The 21,054-nt window shown below is 43.1% G+C and overlaps 1 protein-coding gene across 4 annotated transcripts in view; it reads left to right on the top strand.

Moving 5' to 3' along the window:
* Positions 1-4,521: 4,521 nt before the first annotated feature.
* NRP1 (neuropilin 1) overlaps positions 4,522-21,054 on the top strand; it is a 136,043-nt gene continuing 119,510 nt past the window's right edge. For all 4 annotated transcript variants that reach the window (XM_059404376.1, XM_059404375.1, XM_059404374.1 and 1 more), the window contains exons 1-2: positions 4,522-4,903; positions 8,348-8,522. In XM_059404376.1, the coding sequence (XP_059260359.1) occupies positions 4,831-4,903; positions 8,348-8,522 (248 nt within the window). In that variant the 5' untranslated portion in view covers positions 4,522-4,830. The remainder of the gene's footprint in view (positions 4,904-8,347; positions 8,523-21,054) is intronic.

Here is a 21,054-nt window from a genome sequence, read left to right as displayed (position 1 = left end):
AAGCAGCAGCTTACCCAACTGAGCCACCCAGGTGTCCCTAAATTTGACAATTCTTAACTGTGGGTTTGTGTTGTTTCATTGGTTGTTTTGCTGTTTTGGTCTTTGTGTTAAATTTTACAATTATTTTTTTACTCATTTTTTTCAAAATTCCTTAAAATTTTAGTTCTTTTCGTAAAACTATAATCAAATGTTAACAGAGAGCTACTTCTCTGTTTGATTACTCAAATTATACTTTATAGATCCTCCTATTTAAAACAGTCCTTTGGAAATATTGAATATGTTCTCTCTAATGATGTTTTTATTGGTCTGATGGGTGTTTCTATTGGTCATTATCATCTTAACTTTCCTAATTAAAAAGTAATTAAATGAAGGCAGAATAACCTAAGATGGTTCTTTCACACAAATAAAAATATGCATTTTTAAATTCTAGTCCTAACCTCTAACACCAAAAAATGTTTGGAATCCACTAATACTATGTAAATTTTGGCATTGTTTTCCTGCATCTTAATATTATTGTACATGCTTCAATACAAAAGCTCCATATGATAACTTTGTTCTAAAAGTTAGATGGTAGTATTTTCTCCAATATTTGAAAAAATTTGTGAGGTTTATTTACATTAGAGAGAGGAGAGAGAATGTGGGGAGGAGAGAAAGTCTCAAACTGACTCAGGTTGAACAGGGAGCCCCAAGTGGGGCTCAATCTCCTAATCCTAAAATCAGGACTTTAGCCCAAACCAAGAGTGGGAGGCTTAACCGACTATGCCCCCCAGCTACCCAAGCAGATGTGTCATTTTTAATAGAAATTTAAAAAATAATAATAGGGGCTCCTGGCTGGCTAAAGAAGAGCATGTGACTCTTGATCTGGGGGTTGTGACACCAAGCCCCACACTGGGTCTAGAGATTACTAAGAATAAATAACCTTAAAAAAATAAAATAATAGTAAATTAATTTAAATTTTGATTTTTAATCTTTTCCCAGTTTCACTTCTCCCATTTTTCTTTTTCAAATGTAGGTTAGCTCCTACTAAAAATATGTTGTTTTATTGCTTTTCTGAAATATGTGGGTTTGATGCTTTAAAAAACTTGACTAGACTTGATATAGTTTTGAAATACCAACCTCAATCTCCATATTGCATCAACCTGAAATACTTTGAGGAAGTTAGTGGCTCAAATGGCCCTCTGGGAGCAATGGATCTCATCTCATTTCTGACAAATTGATGAGAGCTTGATAAAAAGAACCTAACATTTACCATCCAGTCTATTCTTAATGATGGGCAACGATTTCAGTCCATCTCTGAAGGTCTGAGCGCCTTATTCCTGCTGCAGCTCTGCATGGATGTCTATGGGACTGGGGCTTGCCCACCCAAGGCCAGGACTGGCATTCTGGAAGTGTGCTCCATGAATCTTCCCTTCAGTGGAACTGGGTCCTATCTAGTCTGGGGATTTGTGATGTCAGGAAGAGTGATGTGTTCGTAAGATCAAAATAAAATCAACCTAGGAACACTGCCAAATTCTTCCTCTGTCTATCACTTATTCTCATATAAAGGTCGGTCTGTCTCCCGTGCTGGAGAATTGCAGAAATCTAAGACTGACCCTTTTCAGCACTTAGCAGAATCGAAGGCAGAGGAAAGAGGTTGTTAGCAAGGACAATTTGCTCTGTACCAACCCACTAGCTGGCAATTATCAATCAGTGTGGTAGGGCTCCATTACCCAGTGCCCTGGAGAAACTAAAAAGCCTAGAAAAGCCTCAGATCAGGTAAGACCAGAAAAATCAGAGGCAGAACTTAAATTCGGTATTTCCCTCACAGTGCAGGTTTTATTAGTTGGTTGGGGAAAGCCTGGCCAAAGTGCTCAGACGGTGAGCAAGAAGGCAGACGGGGGTTTCCTTCGTGTTGACAAACTGGAGGAGCCCTTCCCGGGAAGGGCGGAAAGGGAGCCAGAGGGACAGAGGTTGCGGAGTGGGGGGCAATCCCTCTCTGAGTGCCTGATCCGCTGGCTTTATTTGTTAGCGTGGTGGGTCCAGGCTCGGAAATGCACACTCAGCAGGGAAAGGGGAAGGGAGATTGGCGGCAGTTTTATAAAAACAATACAGCTCAAGTCTCCCGCGTGTGCCCCCTCGCTCACCCCGCCCAGGCACAGTCGGGTCAAAAACGGCTCCCTGGAGTGAGTGCGGCCCCCTAGCTCCCAGTAGGAAGAAGGCGGGTATTTGTGACTCGAGGACGCCCTGACCGCTGCACACACCCCCATTCCCCTTCTCTGTCAACCCGCCAGTTCTAAGAGGCGCCTCTCTCTCTGAGCCTTGGACTGAGGTCGCTCGGGGTCATCCCAAATCTGATGTTGCGGCTCAGGCCCCCGCAGCTAGGGACTGGGTCGGGGGTGGGGGGTGCGCTGGAGGCAGAGAGGACGCGAGGAGGAGGCGACTTGCGCCAGTCGGAGCCCAGAGCTGGGGTTTCCCTCGCAGCGCTTGCTCCCCCGGGTCTGCGCTGGGCGCGGCTGGCGCCCGGGTCTTGCCTCCCGCCCGCCCGCCCGCCGCCGACGGGGCCAGGACTCTGGGCTGCCAGCGGCCCCGCCACCGTCCCTTCCGCTCGCCCCAACCATTTGATTGCCAGCCTCGAAGTACCACCTCCCCACCCAGCGCCTCCCGGCGTCCGAGAACCGAGACACGGGAAACTGGTGAGGGAAAAGAGGAGCCCGGGAGCAGGGCCCACTGGACGCCAGGGGGCTGGGTCTCCAGCTTGGAGACTGGGGCTCCCCGCGAGCGGGGAACCGGAGAGAGAGCGCGGCGAGCGCGGGCGCCGCGGGTGCACCTCCGCCCCGCGCCGGGCCCGCCCGAATCCCGCAGGGGCGCGCGTCATCGCGCCCAGCCGGGCCCGCGCGCCTCGGGCTGCCCTTCTCCCGTCCCGCCCCTAGTTCTTCCGCCAAAACCCTTGACCAGGGTCTCCTTGCCAACATTCTTAAATGTCTTTTGCCAGCTCTTTGCGCCAGGTAGGAATAGGCTCTGCTTTCAGGGTGTGCACATAAACGCCAATTCCCAGAAGGTGTAGCGACCTTTTCACCTTTCCCACGAACTCCTTGGGAGGGGGTCCACGGCCATTTACCCTCTGGAGGGCCAGACCGTTTCTGGCCGAAACCTGTTTGTTCCCTGAAATGTCTTTGCTATTCATATCCTCAGAGGCTCCTGCAGCAGTTCCCGGAAAGCCCCTGGGGGTGGAACTGGGGGGCATCCAGCCCACAGTGAGGACGCGCCGCCGTGGGAGGTGGGGGAAGACGGGAGCTAGAGGTCTGGCGTGACAATTGCCTGTGGCCTGAGGTGGGCATTGTGCGACCCCGGCCAAGAGCCCTCCTCCCCCGCCGCTGTTCTCCCTCCCCCGAGAGGCACCAAAACAGAGGCCACCGAACCCCCAATTGCCCCCCCCCCCCCCCCCCACACACACACAACACCTGGGCTCCAGGGAGACGTGAGGCTGGGCGGGGTCGGGCGACGGCTGCCCCCTAGCTGGAAGGCGCATCACCTCCCACCCTCCCGCTTTCCCTCTGTCCCAAAGGAGAGGGCCCCAAATCTCGGTTAACAATGGAGTCGCCGGTGTGCGGCGGGCACCCGGGCACGACCGGCGCCCGCCAGCGCGCCCGGCTACGGGGCAGAGAGGCGGAGCGCAGCTGCAGCCCAGCCTCGCCCGATCGAGTGGTCTGACTCTGCTTCACGCGGCAGCGACGCTGTCGACCCTCCTGTGGTGCGCCCACCGCTCCAGCCCAGCTTTCCCGGGTCTCCCCCGTCCCGGCCCCGAGCGTCAGGGGTGCCCCGCTGCTCTCTGCCTCGGGTCTGGGACCCGCACTGCCGGAGTGACGCGGCTCGCCCCGCGCTCCTCGCCGCCGCGGGCCGGGGATTTGGAGTTGTGGGAAGCCCCAGCCGTCTCCCCGGCGCGCCGTCTCTGGGCTGGCGGCTGGATCCCGGAGATCCTCCGCGGAGCTGCGGGTCTCTCCCCCCTCCCCGGGTCCTGAGCGAGCACGCAGAGGTAGGCTAGCCCGACCCAGTCGCTGGCACCGACCTCGCAGCCTCCTCTCCAAACACACACCCACACCCACACGCCCTGGGGCGCAGACCCCCTACGCCTCCCTTCCCGCGGAGATCCTGCAGGGCCTTCGGGGGAGACGGACAGACAGACGGGAAAGCACACCGAGGCAAACTTGTTCCTCCCAGTCTCCTGTCAGGCAATTACTGGCGAGCCTGTGCCGGCAGAGGGGAGGGAGGAAGCGAGGGAAGGGCTCCAGAAGGGGAGGGGGAGGACGGAGGAGGTGGGGGAGGCGGGGGTGCAGTTGGTGAAACTCCTCTGTCTCTCGCTCATCTTTTCATTGCTTGCTCCTCTCCTTCGCGCAGACACCCCGGGCCTCCCCTGGGCGCCAGCTCCTCGGCTCCAACGGGTCCAGAAAGAAGCCGGATTTTTTTTTTTTTTTTTTTTTTTTTTTTTGGAAATTTGCTTTTGGTTTTTTTCCCCCCCCCCCCCCCCCCCCGCCCCCCCCCCCCCCTTTTTTTTTTTTTTTTTTTTGAGACATGGCCCGGGCAGTGGCTCCTGGAAGAGGAACAAGTGTGGGAAAAGAGAGAGGAAACCGGAGCTAAATGACAGGATGCAGGCGACTTGAGACACAAAAAGAGAAGCATTTCTCTCGGATCAAGGCATTGCCTCGCTGCTCTCTTTTCTCCAAGACGGACTGAGGATTTTACAGCTCTAGGCGGAGTTGAAGCTCTGCAGATTGTTTAGATTCCCCCTTTGCTCTATTTTCCGCCGCACGTTCTCGTTCTCCCGCGTCCGCCTGGGGATCCGGCGAAGGGAGAATGGAGAGGGGGCTGCCGCTCCTCTGCGCCGCGCTCGCCGTCGCCCTCGCCCTGGCCAGCGCTTTTCGCAACGGTAAGTGACAGGCGGAGGCGCGTGTGACAGCGCGGCGGCCGGGCTCCCGGATTGCCGGCGACCGGCCGGGGTTCGCCTTCCCGCCCCAGCCGCGGGACTCACGCAGAGCCGCCGGGGTGAGCCCGCAATAGCCACCTCCCGGGCGAATGAAACTTTTGTCGAGGAGGAGAAATAAAGAAATAAGATCAGTGGGCTTAGGGCGGGGAAGATTTCAAGTCCACCGCCTCCCTTCTGAACTTGGTTGTTTGGTTATGGGGGTTTTCCTAGCTCTGTTACACGGCAGAGCTGCCTACCTTCTATGATCAGCACACCAATTATCTTAATAATGTTTCCTCCCAAAGGCAATTAGATGAGACTCCCTTTCAAAAATTTGATGGCTGTTGAAAGTTAATGAACACTTTACCAGGAGAACTTCCTGGTTCTTTTGCAGCTCTTCGAAACCATTTCCTCTGGTGGGTGCCTGCAAGGGATAGCGGTTTTTGCTTTTTTTTTTTTTTGGTGGATGGAACTCCCTCCTCCGCCTTTGCAAATCGCCTCTAATGTGTCAGAAGTATGAATGAAAGTTACATAGTGTCAATGAAGGAATCTGATATATACACTATAAAACACCAGGATATCTAAAAATCCCTAATCTAGTTGCAGCTTCCACTTTGCTTTTAAAACCACTCACTGTTAAGTAAATGAAAGACTGCTGGGTTATAAACAGTATCCCCTAACCTAAATAATGTATTTTAAAATGTGATCATGTTGTAGGCATGTTTAACTTACACTTTAAAGTAGGCGAAGGCAAGGGTATGAAATTATCTTTACAGTAAGTCTTCAGCAATTATTATTAACTAATAATCAAATATTTACTTTTGTCTGGCTTAGATTTCAATCAAAGTAATTAGAAGAAAAGAACACCCACTACTAACTGTGGTATATTGTTTTAATAAGAGACCACAAGTGGAGGGGTTCCTACCAAGAGGAATTTAAATCACATCTTTATGATGGAAGTTAATCTCTCTAATATGCTTTTTGGAGGTTTTGTGATTGAAGCAATAGATTTCCCCCCAACAGCTACCAAGCGGTGTTCTAAAAGATATGCTCAGAGGCAACTCACGCACGTACAGACACACAAACACACACACACTGTGAATGTGGAGTTCAATTTATTAATGAACCTGAGTTGGTGGCATCTTTCTCTAATCTGGCAAAGGATGAAACAACATTCTCCTCCAACTGGAAGAGGTCAAGTGATTAGACTTTAGAAATTACAGGAACCCAACCTCTGCCCTCTACAAGTCCTGAGATTAAATCCGTAGTCTGGATGGTCACAGGAGGGATTTGAAACCTAATGCAAATAGCTTCCAGACTTTAGGTTGTGAACTGCATGTGTATGTATATGTATATGTACATGTACACACACACATATATATGAAATACATTTTTAAATTTTCTTAGCGGAAGTCTGGAGAATGTTGAGAACCTGAGCCTCCGTCTGTGAGCTTGTCTGGTTAAGGCCATGTTGGTATGATTGCAGTGACCAGAGCCAGTAAAAAATGCTTCTGTGACACAGCAGACCTCTTAAAGCCATGTCCACCTCCTTGGAGTACCAGTGTCTGCTAAATTAATTCATTAACCTTATTTAGGTCTAATGGTCCAGAGTCATTAGAAATTGCTCTTTCTTAATCAACTGTTAGAGAGCTGTAACAGAGCCAGAGAGTCTAGCAGTCCACATTATCTTATTACACTGTCACTTTCTCAGAAGTCACAGATTAAAGAGCTCTGGTGTGGTACCAACTCCACCTAAATGTCTTCTGAAGTGGCTCGTGGAGTGACTAGAAGCAGTGCTGTTTTATTTCACTCCTCTAACGGATGCCAGACTCTGCCATGATGTTTGTACAGAGCTGGAGGAGACTTAATGAGACGGGGTCACTCTCCAAGTTTTCTGCACATTTAGAATAATGGAAGAGCCTCGGTAGAATCACGTAACAGAGGCCAATGTGATCATTAGTTGAGATTCCGAACTCCAGTTGCAACATTTCTTCTTGGCAAATCTTAAGCTTTTAAAAGCCAAGGCAAAGGAAACCAGCATAAGGGGACCCCCAGGTCTAAGAAACATGGTCAGAAACATCTAGCAATTGAGAAAAACAATATGATTTATACTGTCTTCTTTTTAATTTATGGCAAATGATTTCTGTAATGCATGTAGCTTTATGCATTTTTGATGGGCACTTCATCTTTCATTTCCATTTGACCTGGTTTTCCTGTAATAAAATTCTGTAGATTTATAAATTCATGCTGAGAGCAAAGAATGCCATTCTCTTTCCACAGGGAATCTATTAGATGCAATATTAAAATCTATATATACCATTACTGAAAATTTGTGATTGATAGGCTTATATATTTCACTGCTTTCATACCTATTCCTCTTACATAGTTTATGCACCAAATTTTTATTGCTTAAAATTAAGCATCAATAAATGTGGCAGCATTTCAGGCTGAGACTCTCCAGCATGAAATCCATCATAAAAAAGTGACAATGAGAATCTACACTGAACAATAAAGCAGCCCAGTGACTGGTTTATTTGGCTCTCAGTGAATCACTTCAGCATTTGGGTTTTTGGAAATGAAGGCTCAAAACCAGTCAGCTCACCTTTCCCAGAACGTGAGACCATGGCTTACCATATATGATACCCAGTCCTCAGTGTGGTGGGTTTTGGTCCCCCACCTCAACATTTAGGTAATTAGAATTAATGCTGTGTGGCTATTTTGCTTTCTGCCCAGTTGCTTTGATCTGGTCTCTAAGACTGAACAACTTTCCTTGGAGCAGTAGAGCGGAATTATTTCTGCTTCACCAAATACACTTTGTTCTCTGTTGATCTGGATCTCCAGAGCACAGATAACTCAAAATCACTTAGATTTATGGGCAGATAAAACAACAACACAAAAGGTTTGGCTTTAAGCCAATCGAAGTCTTAGATGACAATCCCCACTGATCAATGACATAGACCAGGCTTATCATCAAAAAGCCACACAAGGGTTCGAATAGCTTCTTTTAGTCACCTTCCACTCAGAACTTGCTACTTAATGCGATTACACTTCTTGGGGGATAATTAAGTCTAGCAGAAGCTCCCTGGGGACCATGTTAACATCTATTGAGAGGATTTAATGTTTTTAATGCTAGAAGACCTTTTTCTTGGGAAAGAAACTTTGGTGGAGGGTGGTAGGGTGGAGTCCTGTCACCTGTCAGGTCTCAGTCTCCTTCCCCCCACCTCCAAGCTAACCTTTCTGGGATCAAAGAGTGTTCCTGGGCGGTGGGGTTGTATCAACGCCACCTGAACGACCCACAGGGAGTTCCCCTAAAAAGTTATGGAATAATAACCAGTAATTTATATATAAAGTTGGAGCACTGAAGTGGTTGTCAGGGAAAGATTTACCAAAATGTTGTTTTTATTACAGATAAGTGTGGCGATACGATAAAAATTGAAAGCCCCGGGTACCTTACGTCTCCTGGTTATCCTCATTCTTATCACCCAAGTGAAAAATGTGAATGGCTGATTCAGGCTCCCGACCCATACCAGAGAATTATGATCAACTTCAACCCTCACTTTGATTTGGAGGACAGAGACTGCAAGTAAGTGAGCAAGTATTTGAACAGGGCCCCACACCGCCATCTAGTGGCCATGGATGTCTAAGGGGGGGAAAGTCTGCGCCTACAGTATGGAATATAAATGGATCCAGGAGGGATTCTAATCTAGGCCAGATCATATGTCAATGGTATGGAAATTAAATTATGTTAAGCGATTTCTGAGTTCCCCAAACTAGGAATATTATGTTGAAATGTATAATCCCTCATATTCTTTTTCCTGTTAACACTTTTGTTTTCGGAACTCTTTTGTTAAGAAGCGTGTCTATGTGCTTTTTTTTTTTCTCCCCCCCCCCCCCCCCGAAAAGGGGAAGAACCAGAAACCCAAACTTTCGCTCAAGTTTTTATTAAATATTGCGGGTCACTAGCATATATATCATCAACAGATGGTGAGGTTGGCTATTTTTTTAACAAATCTCTGACACATTTTGTGATTTAAGGACTGTGGCTTACTGAGTTCGACATGACAAAAGCAAATTGTCATTGAATAAAAATGAGGCAAAGAGTGTAAGTGAGATGGGTTTTTTTTTTAGTAGATTAATGATTGAAAGTCTTATGGAAAATTTAAAAAAATAGTTAATGCACAGTGAATACAATGGGACTCAAATATAAATTTGTATTTCATCCACCTGCTTTAGCCTTGTTAACTCCTTCTAGTGTTAAGTAATTAAGCTTCAACTTATGCCAGATTTCATTATTACGAAAACATTCTCACTATAGAGACAGCCTAAATTATTCTTCCTCACTTTATTGGAAAGAATTAGTTGTGCAGGTTTGGCTTTGCACAGTATGGAAAATGTATTTTAACTTTGTGGGCGAAAGCAGTCCACTCAGAGCCAGGTTTGCCCTTCTCTCTGGACACCCAGCTGACCTCCGGTCTCTGTCTTGTCTACCTTACCCCATTCTGCCAATCTGCACAGGGACTATTCCCCAGACACTTGAACCTGAATATCTACCTTTAATGAAGTTTAGATATAGAAGTAGTTTTAGCAAAGGAAAACAATCTTACTTAAATCTCAGTTCCAAAATGTTTCTCTGGAACTGATATGTTTTCTGAAGTTTTAAAATGGGTCAGTTTGATATAATTGTATACAGTGTAAATAGGTTACGAGTTCTATTGGATATGAACATTATTGTGCTGGGACATTCATTATTACAAGTGTTCTATTTGCAAATACATAGCCCTTTTAGGGAAGAACAGAATGATAAAAATGTTCCCACTTGTAAGAGGTCCTTAACTACCTGTTGAGTTGGTATGGTACAACGAGTGTTTTGTGGGCAGGGAAATGAGATCATCTGGTTAATTCAACATTCTGGTGCTAGAGAATTAGCATACATTCATTGATCAATTTCCAGATAATCAGCATACACTACAGTGTAATAGAATTATGCCGATTCCAATTTAATCCTTGTTCTGTGCTTCAGGGCGTTATATTGACTTCTTAATCTTGTACAAAAGTTGCCATTAATAGTGTTGCAGCGACTGCTAGGAAACGGAATATACTGCTGTTGTTGACGATATTCCGTATGGTGATTTTACAGTGTCAATAACCTAGACAACCTAGACATTTTTTCTTTCATTTTATTTTAGTTTGTTTTATTTTATTTTTTTGCTTTTTGACAATACTTTTTTTTTTTGCTTTTTGACAACACTTAAACGGCTCTAAAAGATATTTGTAAGAAACTCAACATAAAACATACTCAAGTAATATAACATTATTCCAAAGATAAGGCGTCATTACAGTTTAGCAAACTCATGCCTGCTAAGTCCTGATCTGAGAGTGGTGACCACATCTGTGTATAAGATAATAGTTAATAAATTCAGAATAATCAGGAGTCACCAGCAGGGATGTGCTGATCAGTGTTGAAGGACTGGATCTTGGAAGGGTATGGGTCAGGTCCTCATTTGTAATATTTACCAATTTCTATAGTGTAAATATTCCCACCATGACCAGTTTCAAACTATCCATGTGATGTCACTGTACACAGACTTGTGTACTCATGTACTCCTAAAGAGACATGTGGATGGGTTCTTGTGAGCTGGTGCAAGCGGTTTCAGCACAATAACCGGGGAGGCCAGTATGAAGGGGAAGAAGTCGAGAGAGTTAATACATGTTAAGTGCTTATAACAATGCCTGGTACACAGTAAGTCTTCAATAACTATTTGTCATATCATGATGTGAGGTGGATTATGGAATTGGAATCTTGGTTTTCTTTCTTTCTTTCTTTCTTTCTCTCACTTTCTTTTTTTCTTTCACTTTGTGAGGCCTTCTTTTTCTCTTTAAATTTATTTATTTACTTTGAAATACAGAAGGAGCATGCACACATGAGTGGGGGCAGGGGAGGAGGGAGGGAGCAGAGGCAGAGGGAGAGAATCCCAGGCTGACTCCATGCTGAGAATGGAACCTGATGTGGGGCTCAAATCCAGGACCCTGAGATCAGAACCTGAGCTGAAATCAAGAATCAGATGATTAACCGGCTGAGCTACCCAGGGACCCCTCAGGTTTCCTTTTGAAAAATGACAAGAAAAACGATAATCATTGTTTATAGGAAGGGACAGTTTTAGTGATATCAGCATGATTTCAAGAAACTGACATGGGCAGGAAGATTGTTTCTGTCATTCTGCTGGTGAGGCTTTTTTAAGGTTACCCAGTGAAGTGGTTTCTTAACTGTATCAACTGAGGGTTTGTTTTCTCTGAAGGTGCCAGCCTCGAAAGGCTGATATATTTAGCCTGATGAAGTCAATGGAGATGATGGCATAGAAAATATCTTTCTGCCATGTTGCCACCTGATTGTTTTATCAATGAAAATTCCAAAAATGATAGAGGAAGAGCAACTGAAGACATTGCTGTCACCATCTTTCCAGGCTGGTCCACGTGACTCCTGGTCACTGTTGAAGGTTACACTGGAGATTCTACAAATGGGGCACAATTCTTAAGGCTTTTCTGAAGGCTGCAAGAAGAATCCACAGCTTTAATTTGAAGTTAAAATTCCCTATAAAAATAGAAAATACCAATAATCCTTGGAAGAACAAATTTGTAGGCTTCAAAATTTTACATTGAATGTACAAAAGCATGGCTTTGCTTTTGTTTTTAACAAAACAAAATTTTAGTGGGTTTGAGTTTGTTGGTTTTTTTTTTTTAATTTATATTAGGCTACCTCCATAAAAGGAACTTGAGATAATACAAAATTAGGTATAACAAACCACATTCAACGAGCTAGCAAGCTTGTAGTTATCATTCCTGTTGAGATCAAGCTGATAGTTTTATTTAAGATATTTAATATCTCTCCTTGTTTCAGCTATATTATATGTCTAATAGCAATAAAAATTACTTGCTTTACCAATGTCAACAGGTTATTGGTAAGATAAAATGGGGTAGTGGATAGGAAAGCCTTTTGAAATATTGAAAGCTTCCCTCAAAAGAAGTTATCATTGCTATTACGATATCTCAAACAACTTGGTGATGGTTAGAACATATCAAGCTGAATATATAGATCCAGTAATGGGATGGTCCACATAAAATACACCCCCCAATTTCTCTCGAAAACGTCCAGTCTTTGTATAATCAACTTCCACCATGTGAAAGCTTAAGAAATTGATTCCTTAGTATATCTGTTTGTTGAGAAACATCCTTAAAAGCCAAGTAAACAAACAAACAAAATTTTTTTTTTTTTTTTTTTTTTTGTAGAGTGTAGGGATGGATAAGTAATTAAATAGATGACTTCTGGGAAGAAAAATATTTTTATTTACATTTGTATTGTTTTATTTATAATTGAATTAAAAACTATTTCATAGTTTTAACAATGCAATAAAGGGTACACAGTTACAACTTTTCATGTGAAGAACATGACCATAACTACGAACCTAAACTTACAAAAAGTTTTTAGAGTGAATATCAAGGGGCATTATTTCCATAGGGAAAATGAATGTATCAGGTTGTGCCTGATAGTTTTAAAATGCAACAATCTCTGTTTCAGGTTCCATTATGAGTCAGGTTTCTAGATAAATAAGCATCAAAACCATAATATTATAACTCCCTGAATTCTTTTATTGAACAAAGTGTGGTATCGATCAATCGCTCAATCAAGCAAGCAGGAGAACATCTGTCTGCAGGATAATGTTGTGCCAAGATGTGTAGCAAAACGGTCCAGTCTGGTTTTATTGTTATGTTGATAAAAGGTGGCTAGAGAATGTTCTGAAGGAGAAGGTGTGGAGGGAATTCACCAGCACAGTCCTCCACGCTTGTGAAGTCAAAGCACAGTTACAAGCAGAAAAGAAAGAAAAACGCAACCTGCCAAGTGTTTTTCGAGAAAGCAATGTTCATTGGGCACTGTACATGGTTTCCTGCATTTACACTGAGCTAGTTAGATCTTACCCCACGATAGTTTCCTTTGGGGGTAACGCAGACATCTTGAATCTCATAAAACTTTATATCTGCATAATAAACAAGAATGTCATTGATACAGTAGTTAGAATTTATAGAACTTTTCCGGTTTCCCAGCAATGCAAACTATCAGCATGATAATTTATAATGGGTTGTGACAAATACTGCTGAGCAAAGAGGTGTGTGATTACATTCAGATCAGATGTCCTCATCTGGGGAGCAATAAAAATTTCACAGACATTGGGTTAAAAACATTAAGAAAATGAATGTGGAGCTCCAGAAAGAGTCTAAAAAGGTGGTAGTGTTGGAGGGAAAAAGCTCAGTAGTGGTCTTCTTACTCACTGGTTCCTGACTTCAGTCCCTGATTTGTCAGTGCTGTTTTGTAGGATTTCGCCAAGACACAGGCTAACGTGGCACAGATGCTTTTCTGCCTATAACTTCGGTGTGTATTCCCTTCTTAGTGGAACCAAAAATAAGTGTTTTTTTTTTTTCTAATTCAATGCAGTCAAGGGAGATTTCACTTTTGTAACTTCGTATGAAGTTTAATTACCAGAAAATTTTAACTAAATAGAAACGTTATTCAAGTTTTGGAATTTTGTTGGAATAAATCACACATCGTTTCTTTAATGCTACTTTTAAAATTACCTAAGTTATTACAAACTTTGAAACACAGGTCATTTCATTTATTGCTGTAGACCATAAACTCACTGAATGAAATTAATCTTCCATTAGTTTCTCAGATTTGATAATTTTCACACATTTAATTATACAGTGGTCACTTTGTCATTTATTGGCAATTTGGGAAATACAAGTTCCATTTTTGGTTTCCCTGAGTACTATTTTTTGTTTTGATCCTTGCTTTTTTTACTTTGTTCAGCTGTGGGTTTTTTCATTAATTTTCATTTTTTTATGCATTAAAATATTTTTTATCTTGATTGGTGAATTTTTGACTTTTTGTACCTGAGGCAAGTGCCTTACTCTAGTCCCAGTCTTGTGTTTTAGACTATCACTTAGACCAAAACAAAGCCTTTGTTTTATGGAAAACAGTGAGTATTTTAAACCAAAATATTTTTTCCATTTTCTATATTAAATAAAGAAGTATACATACTTTTATTAAAGTATGAAGTGTATGTAGAAAAATACAGTATAAAATTTGATAAAATTTTATAAGGTGAGCAGAACCACATAAGCAATCCAAAATAAACATTTCCAGCTTCCTAGGAAGAATTCCCCTTTTGTTCAACTAGCCTTTGGCTTCAAGGAAGACTACTGTCCCAACATGTGATTCGATTTTTATAAATTTCAAAATAAGACAAAACTAAACTCTTGTCTTAGAAATCTGCGGGCACTATCCTTCAGGTGTGGTAAAACTCTCTGGAATAGAGATAGAACAGTGCATACAGTTCACCTTCTGATAATAATAATAATAATAAAGTCATACTGAAGTGTATGCTAATGTTCTTCAGCAGCTGAGCATTTGGGCTCAGTTGATTTGTAACAAATATTTGTTACATATACCACGGGTTTGTTAAAATACACACAAAGTTTATGAACTAGAGCTTCCTTTGATGCAAGGCAAATAGAGAAAAATCTTCTCTGGCTTTATTTTTCAGTTTTTCATTGTTGGTTTTCATCTCAAGTAACTTCCTAACATGGGCGGTGTGGGAGGCACCACCACCAAGCTCAGTTTAATTAAAAAACTTTTGAGTGGTTAAGAACGAACCCTTCTCAGAACAACTGCTGGACAGTATTGTTGCTACCGCCTGCAGCGTCCTTGGTTACTACTCAGGCAGATAATTATCTACTTTCCTCCTTTTGATATTTTTCCCTATTAACACTGATTTAATTTGAACAAAACCCCATGTGTTTAATAGAATTAATGTTCCTTTATTATTTTTTACTATAAGCAATCACATTGTATCATAATGAATTTTGAGTACTACAAGGTTGTTGTGTGTTAGGCATTTCTGTAATTTGAAAGAAGCAACCTTTATGAGAAGCTAAAAGAGAAGGTTAGTTGAAATCTTATCAAATTGAATCAACATGTGCATGGCATTTTCAACCAGATTTCGCTTGGGGAGCAGACACTTAAAAATTGATCCAAGTGAGACATATGCCTTCAGCCGGCATGCATATTCTCAGCTCCTTTTTTTTCCAGCATAAAACTTGATACTTGCATGCATGCTGACATACTCCGGCAGAAGCACACACACAAACACATATGTGCATGTGTGTGTGTGCTTGTAAAGGAGGCTACAAAATAAACTTAGCTAATTGCCGTTGTAGTATTCATCAAGGCTGATCATTAAGCCCAAAGAAGAACAAGAGACAAGATTAGTGTTCAGATCAGGTTCCAAATGCCTCCTAATTGGGTGTTTGTAATCAATCCTGATTGTAGGAGTCAGTGACTTAGCAGAACTTAGCACCTCAAAAAAAGATTTTTTCCTGCTATTCTGTGGTTGATGGAACTGTGTCTAGTATCTAGGTCAGTTAGGGATGGCGTGAGGTCGGGATAACTCTCAGATTGGCTGTGAAGCCTGCCAAACATATCATGCTGGCTTGTGGTTGAAATCACTTAGTCTTTGCAGTTAGCTCAGCAATTGAACTTCCTTCATTCAGAACTCTACGAAATTCTGCAGAAGAGCAGAGAGAAAAAATAATCTTGGCTTCTCTCTACTCTGTTGTCTTTTAACTTAGTTTTTCTCATGTTTGAGCCTAGGTCTATATTGTATGCATCTTATATCTTATACAGTCACCATGTTTTTTGCTCCTTTAATTTAAATAATTAAGAGAATGTTTGGGAAGGAATGGTCACAGCTGGTGCTTCCTGTCGGGTCCTCACTCTGTGTCCACCATGAAATAAGCACTATGCACACAATTTCATGCAAGCTTCCCGCCATCCCCATTTTACAAATGACCGATGGGGCTTGGGATGAAGTTCTTTGTCTATCTGGTATTCAAACAGCCATTTTCTTCTATGAAATACCTCACAAAACTCTGAATACAAACCAGCTCATTCTGAGGGAGGACTGAATTTTTAAACTCTCCATTCAGATTAGGTAAGAACTACTAAAAACTTTCAACCAACCGGTGATTTTTCCACTCAGTTAAAAACTTGCCTGAACCTGGGGATGAAATCCTGGCAGAAAATATCTAAATTCCGGTCCCTTTGGTTGATGGACTTTGACAGCACAGAGCACATACAAACACAATATTTACTTAAAGCCTGATAACCAGGCAGCCCAAGGGTTCGATTTATACAGTTGGTTCAAGGGACGCGTGAGTTCCCAGCTGCGGGCTCCACTTCCTCCCAGACCCGGAAGTCTGAAGGCTGCCTTGTCTTCCAAGCATTGCTCATTTACTTCATCTCAGCAAATGTTGGGAGAGCTTTGCTCTCCCACAGCTCCTCTATTTGTGAAGTTTCAATACTTGTATTTGCCATGGTGACTCTGTAAGGGTTAAAAGGGAGAATGTTTGCTCAGGCACTGGATTGCTATGAGAAACAGAGGAGTGTTTTTTGAGAAGAAACAGATGCTCTAGAGTATTTTGTTTTTATCTGGTCAGATACTTGTATAATCAGCCGGCCAGGTTGGAGGTGATGGCTTGTTGCTTCTGTGAGGGACTGGCATGTCACGGAGAGATCAGCCAGTCCCAGACTGAAAGAGGATGCTAAATGTCTCCTTATTCAAGTTCTGAAATTTCTTTAGAACAGCCAGAGGTGGCAAAGGCCAGTCCAAGATTCCTGATTCCAACTTCTTGCCTGACTCTCCAACCAACAGATGCTACGAGCTGGAAAGCTATTGTGAGCAACAGAAGCAATCACTGAAATGGCAGTGAAAAAAAATGTGGTCAAAACCTTAGTCTTCCTGAGATAATTTTTTTTTTTAAATTAAAAGCACTAAATTCCCAAATGTAAAGGAAAAAAAAAAAAAGAACATTCTCTTGACTTTAAGAAAATAAATATATAATAATAAAGGACACAAAGCCCCCCAGGCTCCGTAGTTTGACTTCTTCTCACTCGGGAGTTGGGGCTGGGGGGAGTATTGTTTTGGACGGAGCGACCCCTGAGGCCGCTGTTTGGCCTTTTCTCTCAGTTCAGACCAGCCGGTCTGTACTTGAATAACTTGGGAAAGTGGGCATTTATTTGTAATGCAGTTGGTCCTAAAAAAAAAAAAAATGATGAAAATTTCAATTTCTAGATCAATCCACTCTTGGAAAAAATGGCAGCCCCTAAAAACGACAAATCTGTCTGAATTCGACAGCAATGCTGTATTACGCATGGAGCTCTTGGACCCGTCTGTCCAGGTCCCTCATTCTAACTGTACAGGTAAGGGTTCGTCTCCCTCACTGGGTGGTGAACTCTCTGTAGGCAGACACCGTGTCTTCCTTACATCTCCACTGTCTACAGTCCCCATGATGCTTTGCACCTAGAAGGCACTAGCCTAACGGAACGCCACAGTGGAGAGTTTTGTTGAAATCAAAGTCCTGAAAGAATAGAGAGAAAGCAAACAGTGTTGCCTCAAGTAGAGTCTACAGTTCACGAGAGGCAGTCTGGATGAAAGAACAGCAAAATTCAGCGAACGGAGAGCAAAAGGGGCAATTTTGATAACTACGGGTCAGTGGGCTGAGCGCCAGTCTTTCAAAAAGACACGATGGCAGCCCCTTCCTGGACACAGAGGTGGTAGCTTCATTTTTGCGTTCTCAAAATCTGTCTTTCTTTCTTTCTTTTTTTAAAGATTTTATTTATTGGAGAGTGAGAGAGCTCACACACACAGGAGTAGGAGGGATGGACAAAGGAAGAGGACGAAGCAGACCCCCCACTGAGCAGGGAGCCCGATGAGGGACTCGATCCCAGGACCCTGAGATCACGACCCAAGCCAAAGGCAGATATCTGCTTAACCAACGAGCCACCCAGGCACCCCGCCCCGCTTTTTTTAAGGAACAGGTTTTACATTTTCCTTATCCTTTATTCCACTGCCAATTTCTTTGTTCCTGAGTAACGGTTCGGTGATCTTGGTTTAGTCCTTTAAGACCCATCCTCATTTCCTTCTTTAGCTCTTCTAGCCTCATACCTCGTGCTTGTGTTAGTGCGTTAACTCGAGCTGGGGATTTCTGATTGTCAGGGGACAGTGTTAGCAGCTCTGTGAAAGTGTTCTGGTGAGGATCAGGGGTGTGTGGATCATAATTGCATGTCTACCCTCCCACCTGGGAGGCAGGATTCAAGGCAGGAGGACTGCCTCCCTGTCCACGAATGGCATGGCTAAGGCGCTGTGAATACCATGGCTTTGACCGTGTGGACCGGCGCAGCTCAGGAAGGTGTAGCATCAGGCTCTGGTGGACCCCCACAACCCAGACAGAGCCTCAGGTCACCTGTTTTCTTCTCTTTCTGAAGACAAAATATGTTTTCCTTCCCCTACTATCTCAGTGACACAGTGCTGATGACATAATGAAGGTGGAAGTATCTTATGAACACAAGAGAAATAGGTTAAATAAAGCCTAGGTATTACTATAACAGGAAGTGCATCCGTGGGTTTTGTTCCTTAAAATAAGTTCAGACTGTAAACAATAACGTCTGCATCCTCAGGAGAAGGCACTTATAAATATTTCAAAAGCACTGCACATGTCCGCAACAGAGATAGTATCTCCTGCTCAGCGTGTACTCAGCAAACAAGAGTTCCTGAATGTTCTCATACTAAGTTGGCTGGATAAGTGGGTTATAATTGCCATCCTCTAAAACTCCTGATGGGTGGAGTTTCTGGAAAAATCCCACGGAAGATGCTATCCCAAGGTCCCAAACTTGATAATAGTATTAATTTTTTTTTTTAATCACAGTTTTCTCAAGTGTGCCTAAGGACTTAGAAATCTATTCAGCACACCCAGATGGTAAAGCAGTCCATACTTTATGGAAGGTGGGAGCCAGGACCATGGTGGCTGTTACAGTCGGGATGCCAGTCCTTTCTAATCCGTTAACTCTGCCACTAAATTCACGTGCAAGAAAGAGGAAATTAGGTGGATTTTGTATTATAAATCCATAGAGAGTTTATAGGAAAGTACACATTTTTAGATTGATGGTCCTTCCCATTCTCATTCCTGTCCCTCCACTTCTCATGTCCCCAGGTCCTTTAACTTTGCCATCTCCTTCCCCCATTTTTGGTTGGGACAGATTTCCCAATAGTGAGGAGGGTCTCAGTGCTAATGAGGAAAAGCCATTTCATCTAGCAGAAAGGGTTTGCTTTCCTTCTTATGGGACCATTATCAGCCTCCTCAGGTCAAACAGATTCTGTAGGACTCTCCTACTCATGAGTAAAAGAAGTCCTCCTGGGAAATCGTTACCCTTCAAACAAATATTTCATCTTCTGCCTTCCCTGGTACTGCCACGGGTACTGAAAGGAGTGTCTACACTCTACTGCTCTACCTTCTCACTTAAATTTTTTCAGCATCATTCCTGTCCCTTCCAGTTGACTGAAACTGCTTGCTTAACTGCTCCATTCCAATCACTCTTCTAATGCACAGGCCACTGGCTTTGCCATGACCCTGATTTTTTTCGCCCTTTGTATGACATTATATGCTATTGACTACTCTCTGTACATCGGAGCTTTCTTCTTCTCTGTATCGTGTCATACTGTACCATCGTGGATTCCTCCCTACCTCCCTTTTTGGACTTTCCCCTTCTCCTCTAACATTAAAAGACAGGCATTGGCAAAACCTTTGCCCTGAATGTCTTCTCCCTGAATAGCTTTATTGATCTCAGCCACTCACCTCTCCAAAATTTCTGTCCAGCCCTACATTGTCCAGCCCTAAACATTGGACTCAAACTTCCAAATCCATTCCAGACAGTGTTGACTGCCTGAGTGGTAGACCGTTGCCACAAATGAAAAAACCTGGTTTTGTACTACCCCTGCCTTTTCATTTTTTAATTGACTTCTTTCTTTCTTTCTTTCTTTCTTTCTTTCTTTCTTTCTTTCTTTCTTTAACTGACTTCCTTTCCTGTGTATCCAAACTTGACACTCTAGAATCTCTCCCAATTCCTATTTGTCCCCCAGGTGTAGTCAACTTAAGGCCTCAGCATTGAGTATCTACAATACCCTTCCTCCTTTCTTTTCTGTTCCATTTCCACTGCTACTGCTCAAATCCTAACACTTTTTAACCCACTCTCAGTGCTATTGCATTAGCGACACAAAGGGACTCTTCGCAGTTCTTCCTCTTTGCTTAGAAACCTTGAGCTTCCTGTTCCCCATCCTGCTTCTGCCTGTGTTTCTCAGTCTTCCACAACATAACTTCGTCCTGTCCCTCTGCTCTATCTCCTGTGGCATCCCCATATATTCTTGCCAAAATATATTGTAGTTCTTTAGACTCACTCCTACTTTATCTCCCCATGCCTATTCATTGGGTGTTTTCTTCACATACCTTGTGTCCCTGTCAAAATATTGCATATCATCCTAGTTCTATCTGAAGTGCTCCTTTGTAAAGCCATTTCTGAGAACCAATGACCAATTAAATGTGGTCTCTCCCTCTGTGTCCTCCCGCACCCCAAGAACTGTGTTTCTACATCTTTCATGCTCTTTAAAATATTCTGTCCTGTCATAATGTCATAATCATTAATATTCTGCTACTCTTCACCCAACTAGCTCATAAGGTGCTCAAGAACAGAGCATGATACTGTTTTCCACCACTAGCAGAGCCTAGTGTAGTGTTTCATCTATAATAGGTGCTTAATTAACATTTCTGAATCGAATGGACCAACTGACGTCCAACTGAGTCTTCTCCAACGTGTTTATCTAGTACGGGAGAACCAAGTCAGCTTTTTAGGAAAAGCTCTGACTTAATCAGACTATTGAAATGCACACTTATGCTTCTCATTTACATAGTAAACCCTTCCTTTGCCTGGGCAGTGGAGTCAACCTCACATTTTTCCTCTAAAAATCTCTATTTTTTAAATCACCTAAGATTTCTACATGTGGATAGCTTTAGCTAAATCTCGACAAATATGCAAAGGTAATGCTTGACTGAAAGCTTTGCTTTCTGTCTCACACTCATCTCCCAATCTGTTTTGGAGTTAGAGACATCACATGCATTAACAGTAGAGACATATGTCCCGATTGTTGAGTGTTTTCCAACATCCCCGCAACTCCTGG

Source organism: Mustela nigripes, chromosome 6 (genome assembly GCF_022355385.1).
Source record: "Mustela nigripes isolate SB6536 chromosome 6, MUSNIG.SB6536, whole genome shotgun sequence".
NCBI classification, from domain to species: Eukaryota; Metazoa; Chordata; class Mammalia; order Carnivora; family Mustelidae; genus Mustela; species Mustela nigripes.
Note: the sequence above shows the minus strand (reverse complement) of the source record. Positions and strands in the feature narration are given on the sequence as shown.